This window comes from Mustela nigripes, chromosome 6 (genome assembly GCF_022355385.1).
Source record: "Mustela nigripes isolate SB6536 chromosome 6, MUSNIG.SB6536, whole genome shotgun sequence".
Lineage (NCBI taxonomy): Eukaryota > Metazoa > Chordata > Mammalia > Carnivora > Mustelidae > Mustela > Mustela nigripes.
The window spans coordinates 563,864-581,150 of NC_081562.1; the positions used below are offsets into that span (position 1 = coordinate 563,864).

Below are 17,287 nucleotides of genomic sequence, written 5' to 3' on the forward strand. Positions count from 1 at the left end.
ATCTTAACGGACTGAAAAAGGAAAACTGCGTGATCACCTCGACCGAGAAAAAACACGCGACCAAATCCCACACGCGCCATGCCGGATCGCCGGCAGCACACTTGGGAGTCCCCCTCCTGGACCTGGAGGCCCGAATACAAACCACCTCCGGACAGTCCACACTGGGCGTGAGCCCTCAGGTCGGGAACAAGGCCGCTTCCGTGAGGCGCCAGCTAGCCAGGGCCAGCAAACAGAAAAGAAAGGAGGCAGCGCAGTACTTCACTCCAACATGAAGATCTTAAACGTAGAAGACCTTGCGTAGCCTGTAAAAAGCTACTAGAACGACGAAGTGCATTTAGAGAGCTCTCAGGACACGAGATTAAGGTATAAAAATAAGCGGCATTCGTAAACACTAGCTAGAAGCAACTGGAAATTAAGTTCAGATTACTGCTTACAAGAGCATTACCTTTTTTAGGGGTCACACCAGTCACACAAGATACGCGAAACCCACACAGTGGACTGTACAGATGCCGCTAAAAGAAATAAAAAACAGACCTAACTAGGTGGACAGAGGCACCATCAAGGGCTGGGAGACTCAGTATTAAGGGGTCAATTCCTCCTGAAATGGAGCTAAAAATTCAATGTAATCCCAATCAGAACCTCTCCGGGTTTTTTGTGGAAACCGACCAGCTGGGCCGCACCAGCTCTGCCAACAATGGACAAAGTGGAAGCCTCACACCACCCGATCTCAACTCACCATCAACAGAGAACATGCCCGCATGGGACACGGGCACACGGAAGAGCGTTTGGCATGGCTGCTCATTAGGAAATGCAGACCAGAACCACAGCGACACACCACCGCACAACTACCACAACGATTGCAATTAAAAAGACTGACAAGACCAGGGTTGTGAGCCTATGGAGCACCGGGATGCTCTGGACCAGGGGGCGGGGGGTAGGGGTGAGGAATGTGGAAGGAGGCATCTGGGGTGGGAGATACTCTCCTTCTCTTGACTGTGGAGTTGGTTTCACAAGGCCGATGTATAACAAAACTCTCAAACTGTATACTTTAATAAGGCAAGTCTGCCTACATTCTGTCTCACTAGACCTGCTTTTTAATTAATTCTTTTTATTAACATATGATGCATTATCTGCCCCCGGGGCACAGTCTGAACCGTCGGGCTTGCACAGTTCACAGCACTCACCAGAGCCCATACCCTCCGCAGTGTCCAGCTGCCCCAGCCCTACCCCCCACCCCCCAGCGACCCTGTTTGTTTTGTCAGATTAAGAGTCTCTTATGGTTTGTCTCCCTCCCGATCCCATCTTGTTTCATTTTTTCCTTCCCTAGCCCCCACAGCCCCCTGCCCTGCCTCTCAAATTCCTCATATCGGAGAGATCATCTGATAATTAGACCTGTGTTGTTTTTTTTTAAGAGAAAATACCTACACGAAGTAAGCAAATAACATGAAGAGTGCAGCCTCTCTGCCCTCAGCTCCATCCAGCCTGTGGCACGGCGGGCCTGCCCATCTTTCAGTGGTTCAAAGGGAGTGGGGAATACACATTTTTTAAAAAATGGGAAATCTCCTGGTTTTGCATAACTTTATGTAAATAAGCTAAACGCCTCCGTGGGGCAAAGCCTCCGAGCGTCAAATATGACAGGCCCTGCCCCACACCCTGGCCTCTCATGTCTCCGACACTGTAGGTGGCTGCCCACATGCTTGCCCAGGCCCTGGGCGTCTCTGAGATGCCCGAACCCAGCATCCCGCCACCTCATCCCCCTGCCTTCCCAGCAGCCCTCACTGCCGGTGGTACCCACTGGCTTTCCCTGGGCGCTTTCTCTCTGGTTCAGCCCCGTGTCTGCGGCCGGCACCCTTCCTGTGGTAGGCGCGCTCCTGCGCCCCTGCACCCCTGCGCGCCCTCATCTCACGCTTCCTCTGCTCCCCTCCCCCAACTCCTCCTCCTCGACTGGGCTTGCCTGCCGCGTGTTCCAGAGTAACACATGGTCAGAAACGTCCAAACACAAATCAGTTCTCGCCTCTTTCGTCCGACCACCTTGAGGGAAGACATTAGCCCTCTGTCAACGACCCCTCCCCCACCTGGCCAGAGGCACCCCACCCCTGCCCGCCCCACCTCGCCCCAGTGACTCCTCCATCGCAGGGCCCCCACAGAGCTAGTCTCTCTCATTTCAAACAGCAAACACGGCCCCTTCCTAGACCTCACCTCGCTCTCCATCCCACCTGCTCGGCTTCCACGGCCACCCCACGGCCCCTCCCCGCTGACCCACGACCCACTCACACTCAGCACCTTTGACCTACTGGCAGCCTCAACACCCAAACATTTCTTTTTTTTTCTTTTTCTTTTTTTTTAAAGATTTTATTTATTTATTTGACAGAGATCACAAGTAGGCAGAGGCAGGCAGAGAGAGAGAGGGAAGCAGGCTCCCCGCTGAGCAGAGAGCCCGATGCGGGACTCGATCCCAGGACCCTGAGATCATGACCTGAGCCGAAGGCAGCGGCTTAACCCACTGAGCCACCCAGGCGCCCCAACACCCAAACATTTCTTAAACAAAACTAAACATCCCTGATCCATCTTAAAATTCTAATTCCTAAAAGATACTCTACAGAAGCAAACCAACAAGCAACAGACCTAGAGAAGTTATGGAAGTTATCTGTAGCACGCCTCTCCAAGGGCAGTCCGGCACAAAGAACACAGAGAAGAGTCCTACAAATAACAAAACCCAGACTATTCAGGAAAAAACACGAGCCTGCATTTCACGGAAGAAATTTTATGGCCAACAAACATGGAAATTCTCAACTTCGATGCAATCAGAGATATGCACGTCCAGACCCTGGAAAGGTGCATCATGTCTCTACCAAGTCAGCACGGATTTAGAAGTTTAACAAAACCAGCTCCTGGGCCAGTGTGGATCAACAGGCTGTTACAGTAGTTGGTACCAGGGTCCCTGCTGCCACCGTGGGTAAAGCCACAGCCCCACAACTGAGCGTGCAGCCAAGAGAACGTGAGCATTGGTGCGCAAGGAGGAAAGGGGGCTCACAGCAGCGCCTTCAGGGCAGAGACGGGGTGAATGTCCACTGCAGAGCAGGGAGCGTGGCGGACTCACCCTGGGGTGCGGGCTGTGGTGAAGACACTGGACAGTGACGTGCAGCGTGGAGAATCTTGGGGACAGGGGAGTGAAAACTTCCCGGAAACCAGAGACTGACAGCTCAAAACAAAACCAAAAAATATATTTCTCTGGGAGTGTATGTGTGTGTACAAAGACACACAACTGTTTGTTTTTAAAAGCAAGGGAGAGACAAACACAAAACCCCTGTGAACAGTGGGGGGCGTGGATCAAACGGAGGGAGCAGCAGGTTGGCAGGGCCCCCACCCCACACCCGTGACAGATCAATGACAACACCTCCGTGTGCATCTGGTCCAAGAAGAGGGAGAGCAAATGTTGGCACGTCTGTTATCTTAGGCCCTGTCAGAGTGAAGCAAGACCCATGAAGACGGACACTACCACGTTGCATCTCCTACACCAGCGCGGAGACGTGCAGGGACAGACGGAGGGGAAGCCTGCTCCCCATGAAAAATGAAGATGCGTTTGTAGGAAGAGTCAGGAAAGCATTACCTGTTATATGTGAATTCCACATCCATAGGTTCGAAGTTATATGCCTGCTCGAATTCTGGGTTAAGTTTAAGGGTTACATCTTCTTCATGAATCTAAAAAAGAAGCAGAACAATTTAATTCCCATACGTCATATTTGATCTGTTGAGACAATCTTCATCTAGCAACACGTCATGAAACACTCCATGGACTGGAGCTAAAATCCGGTATTTTAAGTCCTTCTGAAATCCAGGAGGAGGATTAAATCACAGCGTTGTCGCATCGTCCACACAGGCCCCAGGCCCTGCAAGTGCCCACACCAGCTCACGTGCTGAGCTCCTCCCTGGCCATGTTCCAGAGATCTGGGCTCTGTGGAAACAAAGTGACAGCACAGGCCACGGCCTCGGAAGGACAATGACGCAGCAAGGGGCGCCTGCCACACAGTGCCTTCACAAAGAGGACTCCCCTTCCAGCAGTACAGGGAACCAGACATCCTGGGACCCCCAGCCACCGCTAGGGCCTGCGCAGAAGGACTCCCGGAGGTCGGACAGAAAGGGAACTTCTGAGGAAGCACGGGGGAAAGCGCAGGACAGAGAGTCCTGCGTCACACGAGTGCAAACTGACAAAGCGGTGCTGGGAGAGCAGAGCCGGCCTGGGGACAGAGACACTGGCAGGAACGGACACGGGGGCTGCCCTGTTGGTGGGGCCCCCTGCTTGCAGCAGAAATTGCCATAATACCCTTAAAAGGAGAGCAAGCCCAACCCAGGGGCCCCAGGTTTCCCAGGGACCAAGACTAATGGAAATGAACCTGTAGTTAAAAGGTCACTGAAGCAGCACACAGGGAAGCAAATCACCAAGAGTGAGAGTCAGCACAGCCTGCACAGAGTTCGGGCCCCAGGGACGGTCACACACCGCTGCTATCATTTCCGTGAGCTTGAAAAACCATGTGTGAGAAATTGAAAACCCAGACAGAAAAAGCCAATATAAAAAACAACAGGGCAACTCCCATCAATCAAGCAAAGCACGCGGAGATGAAAACCATGCGGAGATAAACTGAGTGGGAAGAGAAAAAATGACAATGCCTGTTCCGAGGCACGTGCTCTTGGTGACAAGACGGCCCCTCTGTGGAGGTGGCCATGGTGGCAGGGCTCTGTGCAGGGCCCAGCCTTGGGAGACTTCTGTCCCATGGCCCTGGATGTGCATGACAGCACAGTGGCCCCACTGGAACTCCCTCTCCCACAGACGGACTCCAGGTTGAGAAATCCGGGTTGCCTGCCCGCCTGTCATGGAAACGCCAGTTTGACGTCAACGGAATCACTGTTCATCCTGGACGTGTGTCTTCTGCGCACCCCGCCATCTATGGGGCTCTCCTGAGGCCTTTTGGACCATCATGGTCTCCAGCACCACTGCAATGGCCAAAGGTTAAACTACAGAGACTCGAGAAAGACAATGAGCTGAGACCTGTAGAGTTTACTGAGTCGACCACGAATTCCGTTGCTCCGAAGGAGCCGACTGTACGCACTAGCCCACCAAAGGTTCAGGAGGGGCGCTCAACACCCCGGGCTGGAGCGCCTGTAGCTTCAGTCTGGGTCCGTCAGGCTCTGGCGCTCTTCAGCAGCGCACAGACGAAAACGGCTTGTCAGCGTAGGACACCAGTTACCCCCACAGCGGTACCAGAGAGACCTCCTACCTGTCATCTCTGGCACTACTGCTCGGAGGAGGTTGTCCCCAGGGCATCTTCCCTGAGAGGCACGACTGGATCCACCCTTTGGAAGCTCAGTCTGGTGGTGGTCCAACAGCCAGCGGGTGTTCAAGCTGGCAGAGCCGGCGCGCTCTCCAGCTGAGGCTAAGCGGCCACCTACCTGAGGGTCTGCGGCAACAGTGGGGAGGGCACCCGGCGGCGGCTCCGGACCCTGCCTTCCGAGGTGCTCTCTCCTGGAGCATGTTCGGAATGCCCAAATTTGACTAAATGCAATCATCATGAACTTGTAAGTAATAAAAGGTAAATGTGGTTTATGTAGCTGAAAATTACAGGGCTTTTTAAAGTTCTCTGTATACATAACAAATTTATTTAAATAGTCACTTTCTCCTGAAATTTCTGAAATGCCTTCAAAGGCTGAAGGGGCACCCCCGCCCAGCCTCGGTAGGAAGCTGACCTCAGACTGCTGGAAGAGCCGGCCCGGCCAGGCGGTCGGGAGCACTGCTCACCTCAATAACGTAGCCGATGTACTCGATGACATGTCCATTGTACTCTTGAGTTTTTAAAATCAGCTTATCTCCTAGTTAAAAAATGTAGAACCACATGTAAAACTACAAAATCCCCAAATTTTGCTGTTGTACCCTAAAATCAAGCATTTTGAAAAAGTAAAATAAACATCACAGGGACCAGCTATGCATAAAACCAGCACCGCTGAGACCAGAGGGAAGTGCCGGGCACACCGCCAGGGCTGACCAGGTTTTACAGAAAATCCTAACCCAGAGCAAAGGCAATGAGACAACGGGACTGCAGTGCTGCCGGTTAGAACACTCCTGCCCAGGGGGCTCAGTCATCAAGTGTCTGCCTTTGGCTCAGGTCATGATCCCAGGGTCCTGGGATCGAGCCCCGCACCGGGCTCCCCGCTCATCCAGGAGTCTACTTCTCCCTCTCCCTGCCACTCTGTCTACTTGTGCTCTCTCTCTCTTTCTGCCAAATAAGTCAATAAAATCTTAACAAAACAAAACCACTCTTCCCCTGACGGGGGTTCAGCGTCTGCTGATCCCGCTAGTAAAACGTGATGCGTAACGGACCCACCTGCGTAGAGAGAAGGCCTACTTTCAGCCAGTCCTGGGACCTCCAGAACCAGCAGGTCACCGTTTCTTTTCAAGGTGACCCCACTCATGTTATATTCTTTCAGTTCTATTTCTGCATGAATCTCTTCAAGCCAGAGCAAAGTTGAAAACTTTTCCTTGTAGTTCGACATGTTCAAAAGCTGAAAATAAGAAAGCCAGCAAATGAGTGAGAGCAGTCACACCTCCGGGGCCCCGTGGTCTAGGAAAGCGGCAGCACTAAGTCCAAGCTGCTGAAACTCAGCCAAGAGGGAGACAATGGCTTTTGAACACGGATGCGCAGGCGGCACAGGACGGTGCTCCTGAGGTTGGGAGACTACCTCAGTGAGCCCTGCAACTGCTCCAGCCCCTTCCTAGACAGTTTCCAGGCCCAGATGCAGAGAGCCCAGGGGGAGCTGTGTGGGCTCTGCACTGAGGAGATGGAGCTGGGGTCCGAGGAGGCCGAAGGGGCAGTGTGCCAGAAAGGTCTGCAGAGCTCCAGAGGGTCCCCTCCAAACTGTCAGCTGAGCACTGGTCAGTGCATGAGGGTAAGAAACCATGTCAGGCTGGGATGCCCACCTGATGGTGTGAAAGCAGGTTCCTCAGCCCTGGCACCACCAACACCTGGGCTGTACCTTCTCTGGGGTGCGGGCCATCCTGGGCACTGCAGGGTACTTACCGCCTTCTGGGCCCCTACCCACTTGTTGATACTAGCAGCCCCAGCCGTGACAACCAAAAATGTCTCCAGGGAGGACAACGGTCACCTGTTGGGAACCACTGAGTGAGTGGGAATGATTCACAGAGCTCACACAGGGCTGAGAACCGAGTCCCACCAGCCCAAATGGAAAGCCTTGTAATAGAAGAGACTTTGGACGGGCGGGATATTCAGAAGGGTGTCAGCCCTAAACTAAACACCATTCTAGTCCTACCCAGCAAAGGCTTAAGATCCGGCCAGAAAATATCTGTTTCAAAGTAACTTAATTGCATTCCAGAACAAACCACAGAATATTTTCAGGAACAATAAAACATCCCAACAGCCAACAAGGTAAAATCCACAATGTCTGGCACCCAAAGATTATGAGGCTTAAAAAGAAACAGAAAACACAGCCCAAAACGGGAGGAAAGCCCCTCAGCGGAGCCAAAACAGATGAGTGGCGGACCTCCAGATGAGCTCACCAGAGCAGCTCTTGCTCGGAAGCAGGAAAAGACTGAGCCTGTGCAGCGGACGCAGAAGACCGAGAAAGAGCATTGCACTGGGGGAGAGGAGAGCCACCACGTGTGACACGAAAATACCCTGGATGCTCGTTGCCGAGGAAAATGCTAGTGAACTGGGCTGGCCTCAGGGACCTTCCAAAACGCAATGCAGCGGACAAGCACTGAAGAAAAGTGACCAAAGCAGAACTAAGTGGTGGGACAGCTCCAATGGGGCACAGTGCACAGCCAATGGGTATCCAAAAAAGGGGTTCTGCAGAAAGAGCCTCTGAAGACAGAATGGCCAGAAATTACCCACATTTTTTTTTTTTAAAGATTTTATTTGTTTATTTAACAGATATTCCAAGTAGGCAGAGGCAGGCAGAGAGAGAGGAAGGGAAACAGGCTCCCCGGTGAGCAGAGAGCCCGATGCAGGGCTCAATCCCAGGACCCTGGGATCATGACCTGAGCCGAAGGCAGAGGCTTTAACCTACCGAGCCACCCAGGCGCCCCAATTAAAAACACATTTAAGAGATACCTGATCACACAGATAGAAAGCAAAAATGGTAAAATGCAGCAAAGAGTTCAAAATATACGTAGAAGCCAAATTTATGACATTAGCAGAAAGTCCAAGCAAAGCGAACTGGAAGCGCCACGGTGGGGGTCTCAGCCCTGGGACGCGCTAGAGCATGTCCAGGACCGCGGCGCTGCACAGCCAGCGCTGCACATCTCCACATGTGGCTCCTCATCTAAACGTCATTCCAGCTGAAGAGGACTGACAACCCCGAGCCCTGGCTGCGTCTACTTACACAGATTGCCAAAGAGCGAACCAACCTCTGGTGGCAGAAAGCTGCCCACGGGAGGCCCAGGGACAGGGCCGGGGGGAAGGGAGGGCTCACTCAGGGCAGTGGGGGGAGATGCGCTCCTCTTCTTGACTGTGCAAGGGTCACAGCGCACACGTCAGAGTGTGCCCCTGCCATGGGCGCAGGCCGCTGCCCGTCTGTCCTGCCTTAGTGAAGCTGATGACAGGAAGGCTCTGCGAACTGGGCACCCTCTTGGGCAGGGACAGGATTAAACAAACCGACAAACCACGCCAGCAGGGGAGCTGTGGAGCCAGTGGCCACAGGGCCCTGCTCACCGCCGCCCCTGGCAATTTTACTACTACTGTCCAGCAGGAGCGCGCTCCTTCCCTCTGCCTGCTTGAGGAAGGCCAATTCCCAGTGCCAGGCTCGGGGGAAGCGGAGTTGGGGAAGCACAGACTAACATGACGCTCCTAATGGCTGCGTCTGCACCAGCAACAGTCACCTGGCCTCTGGGGACCCCCCATTTCTTTCTTTCTTTCTTTTATTTTATTTTATTTTATTTTATTTTATTTATTTTGTGTGTGTGTGTGTGTGTGTGTGTGAGGGCAAGAACACAAGCTGGCAGAGAGGCAGGCAGAGGCAGAGAGAGAAGCAGGCTCCCCACTGAGCAAGGAGCCTGATGTGGGACTCGATCCCAGGACCCTAGGATCATGACCTGAGCTGAAGGCAGCGGCTTAACCCACCGAGCCCCTCAGGCGTCCCAGGACCCCCCATTTCTAAGGTCTGCCTGCTGCCACAGAAGCTGGCTCAGGTGTGGGACTCGCCACAAACACCGCGGCGCCTTCCCGACACGATTTCCCGCTTCTGTCTGAGGCCTGCGCCAGCCCCACTCAGCCACGTGGCCAGGGCAGAGCCCGCCCCGCCTCTGCGTCGCAGCACGCCCCTCGCCGGACGGGCCATCTCCCTCCCTCTTCCAGAGTGCCAGCAAGTCCTTGGGGAGGGGCCATCTCCTGCCCTTGCCCAACGGCACCGCAGCTTCGTGGGAGCCTCTCCTGCCTGCCCGGCTAGGGGCCCAGAGCCGGGCAGACAGGAGGGGCCTCACTGCTCCCTCTAGCATCTCCTCCTGTTCAAAGACAGCCCCTCCCCAGGGCCCCAGCTTCCTCCTAAGCCTTCTCTCCTCTGCAGACCACCCCATCTCCGTCTGCTCCCTCCTGCCTCACGCCCTCAGCCCACAAACAGGCTTCAGGCGGGCTCATCCTCGACCAAGCTCCAGCCACGTCTCGCCCCAGCTGCTGTCTGCTCTGGGGCGCTGCTCATCTGCTGTTCAGCCGATGGGCCCCCGAGCTCCATGGGGAGTGCCCTCCTGCTCCCAGGGCCGCCCTCTCCTCTCTGACAGCAGACGGGACACTTCCCTTGCTCCTGGACCCGGTGTCCACGTGCACACAGGTGTGTACTCTGTCGACCCTCGGCTCCTCTCCAGGCCACTCCTCCCCTGCCAGGGCCTCACCCCTTGTCTGGCATCAGCCACCACCCGAAGCAGCAGACGGGCTGGGCAAGCTCCCTCCCATGAGCCCACTGACGGCCTGGAGCACGGAGCGGGTGATGGGACGGCATTCCACGCACAGGCAGCCCGCGGGAGACCTGACGGGCTTGCCTTCCCCCCAGCCACCAGCCTGTGTAGCTGCAGGGCTTCCCCGCACACGTCCTGTCTTCTCGGTGGCTCAGTTTTATCCCAAATGGAAAGCCGCTGAGAGGCAGGCCGCTGGCCTAGCTGGGCGGGTGGCAGTAGGCATCCCCACAAGCACTGCCCACAGCAGTGGTCCCGACCCCTCATCGCCCCGGGATTCCCAGCTCCCTGAGCCTGCAGTGACAAGCTGAGGTCTGAACCCGAGCAGGGTTCATCCTGAGTTTGTTGGAAAACACATATCAGATACATTTCCTACCTCTGCGAGCAAAGGCTGAAAAGTCAGAATGTCAATTTTTTGCTCCACACATTTCTTAAGTCTATCTGGTATTGGATACTGTGGAAGAAAGCTTGGAAGTTGTCGTCTTGAGTTCCTAAAAAAAAAAAAAAAAAAAAAAAAAAAAAAAAAAAAAAAGCACAAGTCAAAATTCTTAATCACCCCGTGTCTCAGACAAGCCATTTGCACTCAGGCATCCTTCTCTGCTTTGGAAAGAATAAAGGTCCTTTGAGAACCAAAAATAAATAAAGGTCCTTTGAGAACCAAAAATAAATGTGAGCTGGCGCGAGCCTGGAGTTTGCAAAGTGACTTCAGGAGCTTTCCCACGTACCAGCTCTCACGGAGCCCTCTCGCGTCCTCCAGCGGAGGAGAGCAGGGCCACCGTGCCCAAGCAGCCCTCTGAGGCCGCACTGAGAGCACAGGTCCGGAGCTCCCGGTCCGCTCTCACAGCGGCTGTGAGCCTAGAGCATCAGGACTCTGCGGCAGGAACGCCACAACACATTCAGCAAAGGCTGCTCTGTCTGGGTCCTGCTATTTGGCCTGGAGTTTGGGGACACTGGGGATCCCCCTCGAGCTTCTGTCTTTCCCCAGAAAGATGTGTGTGGGGGAGTCACTGAAGTCAGCCACCATCAGGATGATGAACACAAGTCCTGCTGTGGACAGGTCTAACGCAGCGCGGGAAGTGACTGGCAAGCAGCAGCAGGAGAGACCGTGCGAGGGCGGCGACACGTCACTGGGAGGCCCAGCGAGCCTCTGATTACGCGCACCCGCATGCACTGAAGAAAGGCACTGCTCCCTCCTTCCAACCCTGCGCCCAGCTCCTGCCTGAGTGCCGCGGGTGGGGGGCACGTCGCTCTGACCCCCTGACCCCACAGTCAGCTCCCTTGGATATCGCGGTGGCTCAGCTCCGGACGAGAAGTTTGCTTAGAGAGAAGTTCTGTGGCAGAAAGGCCCTCAGAGCCACCACGAGCCGCACAGGGGAGGCCTGACACCTGCCACCCACGACGCGGGTCTGTGGCAAGGGCTCCGCCAAAGCACATACATCAAGTATGTGTGGAAGCAGAGGCACTCGGTAAGCAAGAGCCAACTATTGATTAGGAACACAAACACAACAAAGGGGACACACACTGTGGGGTCCTCCTAAGAGACAGAATCGTAGGAAACACACATCCCCGGCCCCCCGAGAGTGAGGACAGAAAGAGGCGCAGCCCCGCTGCCCCCGGCGTCACACCAGGATGCGGGCCTCTGCAGCAAGCGCGGCCTGCGTGGCTCTCACACCGCGCACACTCGATTCGCACGGCTCTCCACTCACGGCACCTTTTCTGTGTGGTCACCACGACTGTAGTTTTTGTGGGTGTGAGCGCGGTGGCACTTCTCGACTTCTTCCACGAAAACGGCTCTCGGATGGCTATAAGCGACTCCTCCTGGCTCACGACCGTCACCTCGAGGAACCGGCCGATGACGAAGCTGGAGAAGCAGAGCAGGAGGAGCTCCCGGCAGCGGCCGGGGTCGCTTGGAGGAACGAGAAGATTCAGATTCAGACTGACTTACAAGTAAGGCATGGAGATCCGGAAGAACGGCCCTGCGCGCGTGTACAGGTCGGCTACGAAACCACGGTGACCCTTAGCTTTGCGTGATTTCTGTCAGAGAACATGGACTTGCTAAACCAGGCTCTTCCCACAATAACATCAGCCACTGAAACTACTCGGTGGTTCTCAAACTTCAGAGCAATAGGGAAGGCGCCGTCAGGGTTCTCAAGTTTCAATCGGGACTGTAGAATGGTACCAAAAATAAACAGCTTTTGCTTTATTTTCTGCCCAATTTCCTGCTGCTGCTCCAAGGCGGGCTCTCCCGGAGGCACACTTGGTGCTCACCTGCTGCCTTCCACCGAGTTCTGCGCTGTCACATCTGAAAGGTCATTTAAAGAGGCGGCACTGCACAGCTCTGACTAAAGGGCTGTTTGTGGGAACGGCTGCCCCAGCCATGATGGCAGTGAGCTTGAAGCAAGGTGGTTTAATCAGAGCCACATTAAAGAAAGATCTATTTCATTTGAGACAGAGGGAGAGAGTGAGAGAGCACGGAGCAGGGGTGAGGGGCAAAAGGAGAGGGAGAAGCAGACTCCCGCTGCTTCACCGCCCGAGCCAGCCAGGTGCCGAGTCAGGTCTTTAAAAAAGATTAAGAATTAGCAAGGGTAGAGAACTGGAGAGGGCTGCCGAGAAAGGAAGCGGCCTGCTGCCCGGCCGCGGGACTGGGGGGTAGATTGGGATTATACACAGTCCTCCCAGAAAGGGAGGCCTCAAACTCCTGTCCCCGGAGCTTGGACCTGGCCAGCTGCCCAGCTGGAGATGAGGGGCAGGAAGGCCTTAGCTGAGGGCACTGGAGGGGAGGGGAGGAGCCGTGGCCAAGGGGCTGAGAGTGGATGGACTCCAACAGGACTGAGGGTCAGAAACGGGTGAGCGGGTGGGGGGTGTGCGCAGGTTGTCAGGCCAGGGGAGGCAACGCTCTGGTCAGTAAACTCACTCAAACCATTTTCTCCAGCAGTGCTTTTCCTTCTTTTTTATTTTTCTCATCAGAATAGTTAGGAATACTTTTATAACCTCCGACCTAGAGCATCACCCACGATACCTAAAGACCCAAATACACGAATGTCCCCAAGGAGAACCCACTCCCAGCCCTCCAGCCACGTACCCCGCATCGCATGCGACCACAACCGGGGCTCTTGCACCGGGAGGGATGAGCCCTTCTGGCTCCAGCTCTGTCGTCTGCTTCCCCCGCCTCCTCTCTTCTCTGTCCTCATCTTCTTCACAAGCACAGTCGTCTGGGAGACGGAATTTAAATCCAGAATTAGATCAGAAGCGAGGCAGTCTCGGACAGTGGTGGCAGGCTAGTGAAAATGCATGCGGACACACAAAATGCCAGACAGGAGGTGACAAAAACATCAGTGGACAGCGGCCAGCCCTTCCTGAGTCTGGAACCACTTGCAGGAAGCAGCACATCTAAAGGGTCTGGGCCGAGCTATTTTTGTCTTCTGCTCGGTCCCAAAGACAAGAGCCCAGAACCAAAAGAGCACAGCAGGTGCTGTACCAGGCCCAGAGCCCAGGGAGCAGCAGCACCCTGTTGCGCAGAGCCCACGGGCCTACGGCTGGCTGACCGGACACAGCAGCAGGAGAACCATCTACCTGGAGAGAGGTCTCTGCTGTTCACACGACTCTCTGACGCTTGACAGGTTGTGTTTTTTTGGTAGCTCTCTAGTGAGTCAGTATTTTCATCTGAAAAATTCTTCTCCTTCCTGGGAATGGGAACAAGAGACCCTCCTGGGCACTTCTGGGTTTTCTCCAGCGTTTGAAACCTGAATTGTTTAGTTTTATCCCAGCCGGCCAGTTTACAGCTGACTAAGTTTTGAGGAATATCTCCTTTGTTCCTGGAAAAAGAAAATGAGCCATGAATACAAACAAGATTCCTGAAGCTAAAATCGTCAGCTGCCATAACACACATAATTCACTCTGGGCGAAAAGTGATTGTAAGTAGCTTTATGAATAGAAGTAAAAAGGATATTTTAGGGTGAAAAACTTCTGAGAGATCTCTATGAAGGAAAAAATAAACAGCCAAAATGAAGCTGGTTCTACAGAAATTCCTTTTTTTTAAAAAAAATTCTTAAATCACAATTTAAAACTCATTAATGTGACTATAATTACTTATTTATTTTTAAAGATTTTGTTTATTTATCTGACAGAGAGAGATCACACGCAGGCAGAGAGGCAGGCAGCAGAGAGAGGAGGAAGCCGGCTCCCCGCTGAGCAGAGAGCCCGATGTGGGGCTCGATCTCAGAACCCTGGGATCATGCCCTGAGCTGAAGGCAGAGGCTTTAACCCACTGAACCACCCAGGCGCCCCGACGTGACTTTATTTAAATGACAGACTTGGGGCACCTAGGTGGCTCAGTTGGTTAAGCCTCTGCCTTCGGCTCAGGTCATGATCTCAGCGTCCTGGGATCGAGTCCCACATCGGGCTCTCTGCTCAGCAGGGAGCCTGCTTCTCCCTCTGCCTCTGCCTGCCTCTCTGTCTGCCTGTGCTCGCTCTCGCTCTCTCTGATAAATAAAATAAAATCTTAAAAAAAAAAAATAAAATAAATGACAGACTTACTCTATCCAGATCACCAGATTTTTACTTTCTCCTTCCTTTAATGTTCCAAAATTTGTCATCCTTGTGACTTCAATACCACCTTTGTTTTTCAGTAAAAGGGCTCCGCAGGACTCATCAGCAGCCTCTTCAAAGGCAGCAGGGTCCCTGCAGAGAGCACCCCAAGAACAGCATCACCCGGAACAGCAGACACCCGGAAGCTCCACCCCTACCTCCCAGCCACATTCCTTTCCGCCGCGCCACACCCCACCACCGGGCCAAGAGGGACGCGAGGGACGGACCGTCCATCCCCCAGGGACGTACGGCCACAGACTACATACAGAGTTCCTACAAAGACTTTTGGAGAAGAACAGCAAAACACCTTGAAGAAGAAAATTACAGATTCTCAAAGATCTAGACAAAGGGAAGTGGCGCGGTGGTAATATCTTGAAGGAGCTCCTGATTCTGGGAACGTGCTGGGGAGAGCGCGCTCGATCCTCTGCTCTTCCGGCCGCCGGGAGGGGTGAGGGGAGGCACCCTCCCGTCACGGACCCCGCTCCCCCGCGTTCTGTGGACACTGGCGGGGAGCAGGCGGCTTCAGTCCTCTCACTGCGCTCCCACAGTGCTCATCTAGACAGTGGGGCCCCGGCCACACACGCGGTGACGGTCTCGACCACACTGGCATCCCCTCCTCAGGCAGCTCCTGGCCCTCAAAGGCCTCCCGTCCACACATTCCTCCCTGCCGGGTCACCCCCAGCCCTTCCTTTCTCTCCTCATCCACAGTCCGCGCGCGGACGACAGCAGCCGGTCCCTCACGCCTCCCTCAGCTCACACGGCCTCGCACGGCCCTCACCCAGACCCAGGGCGCCACTGGGGACGGCCGACAGCTGCCAACGGAGGGCCGAGAAGTAGGAGCACAGGAGGGTGGGCAACGACCGGAGGGTTTCCGGCTCAAGCCACCCGGCACACACAGGCGGGGGCTCCGCTTTGCGCTCAGGAACTGGTGCCTTTTCCAACATGCACCTGGGCACCCACACAGCGGGTCCGAGAGGAGCGTACACGCAGGGCTGACACCGGGGCCTCTGGACCAGCTCGTGGAGAGAACCCGCACAGAGCCTCACTGCCCCACGCCGTTGCCAGGAGCCTCCCCTCAGGGGTCCGGAAGCCTGAGTGCGGTGACAGCACATGGGCTCTGCCAGGGCAGAAGCGCGGCAGTGCCCCCGGGGCTGGCGCAGGGCCTGGCACACAGGGCACCGACTGCCCTCCTGCTTCAGGGCGGCAGCTCATCTCCACTGTAAAGCCAGGAAACGGGAACCGGCCGCTCACAGGAGGGGAGCTCCCCGGACCCAGCACATTCCCTTCGCCGACCACTCACCTTCTAATCCCCTACACGGACTAGGAGGTTACGGGGGAAATTCCGAAATCACAGGATTTGGGCTTGGCTCACAGCCAGTGTCTCCCCAAATGAATAAGTAAATTTAAAAAAAAAAATTAAGAACCTACTATGTCCAACATGTTCTAAAAAGTACCGACACGTGAAAGAACAAAAGCTATAAAACCACCAAGACGCGAACACTGCCGATGCGAGACTAAGGATTAAGAAGGAACTGTTAACCTCAACTTTAACCAACCACAGAGACCGCTGAAAACCTTCCAGAAGACGCTTTCCCCCTTTGACCACACAGCGTAGGATTTGGACAGGCTATTACTGAGCTTATTAAAGCAACTCTTAAAATACACTTCAACTGGGCCTCCCGCTCCCAAAGAAGAAAGCGGTTTCCTCGTTACCGTCTTTTCACGGGGGTCATGCACAGGGCTCTCCAGACATAGCACGACTGGCTGCTCTCCACCACCACAGCACTGACCACGTCATGTCTTCGAGGCACGTATCCCTCAGCAAGCTTCAGAGAGTCCAAGGTGAAAAAGATGCTGTCATCTATCACCCCGTTTCTACCGCAGAGGCTAGAAATGCAGACCTGCAAACACAGTCATTGAGGACGGTGTGAACATGGGCCACACCAGAGCCTGACTCTCCAAACCAGCCCGTCTCGGGTTGGCCTCCAGAACCAGAAACACACACCGGTGAGCTGTTTGGCAACACCTCACCTGGGCCCCGTTGCAGGCAAAGTGCAGCCTTGGGAGGGAGTGGGGGACCCTGGTCTTGGAGAAGCGAAGCCCTGAAGATTCCATCAATGTGTGAGGGCCCTCAGAGCCAAGGCTGAGGTTGTGCAGTCAGAGCGCGTCGGGTGGCCGGTGCTCACTCCCCGGGTCTCCGCCCCAGCCCAGCACACGCTGCCACCTGCACCCCTGAAAACTCGTCTCCAGCGCCAGAGCACGCCGGCCTCTACAGCTCCAGTCCTTCACCCACCGTCTCCCTCCCAGCAAGCAGAGCGTCGGCACCTTCTGCACGAACTACAGAAGTAGAATTTCATCGTGCAAGCATGCCAGGGGATCTCCAGGGATCTCCTTAAGGAAATCCGCATTCTCAGCAAGGAAACAGCTGGACTTCCCGACGCACCCAGGGGAAGCCTGGGCCGGAGGGCACAAGGTAAGGTCGGGCGAGGGCCGGCACCTACCCTTTCCACGCGCTTGTACCTCAGCGGCTTCACAGAGATGGCCTCGCTGTTCCACGTGCCCGGTCGGATCCAGTACTCCGCCTCCACCCAGTCTCCCTTGCAGGGCTCGAAACCTCCAAGCAGGGAAACCATGGTGCTTACTTGGTAATGTTGGTCATACCAAAGTATACACGTCATTCTGAGGTTATGATACACAGAAACCATTTCTCTTCTACCCAAGAAACCCATTTCCAACCTTGGTTTTTCT

At 54.7% G+C, this 17,287-nt stretch overlaps 1 protein-coding gene across 1 annotated transcript in view; it reads right to left on the reverse strand.

The window, feature by feature from the left end:
* The window catches only part of MOV10L1 (Mov10 like RISC complex RNA helicase 1), a 62,071-nt gene that overhangs the window by 27,028 nt on the left and 17,756 nt on the right, over positions 1-17,287 (reverse strand). The window contains exons 4-13 of the mRNA XM_059401729.1: positions 17,041-17,153; positions 16,253-16,440; positions 14,489-14,632; positions 13,526-13,767; positions 13,035-13,164; positions 11,664-11,858; positions 10,329-10,443; positions 6,378-6,555; positions 5,795-5,865; positions 3,611-3,702 (exon numbers count right to left, since the gene is read on the reverse strand). Coding sequence (XP_059257712.1) covers positions 3,611-3,702; positions 5,795-5,865; positions 6,378-6,555; positions 10,329-10,443; positions 11,664-11,858; positions 13,035-13,164; positions 13,526-13,767; positions 14,489-14,632; positions 16,253-16,440; positions 17,041-17,153 — 1,468 coding nt within the window. The remainder of the gene's footprint in view (positions 1-3,610; positions 3,703-5,794; positions 5,866-6,377; positions 6,556-10,328; positions 10,444-11,663; positions 11,859-13,034; positions 13,165-13,525; positions 13,768-14,488; positions 14,633-16,252; positions 16,441-17,040; positions 17,154-17,287) is intronic.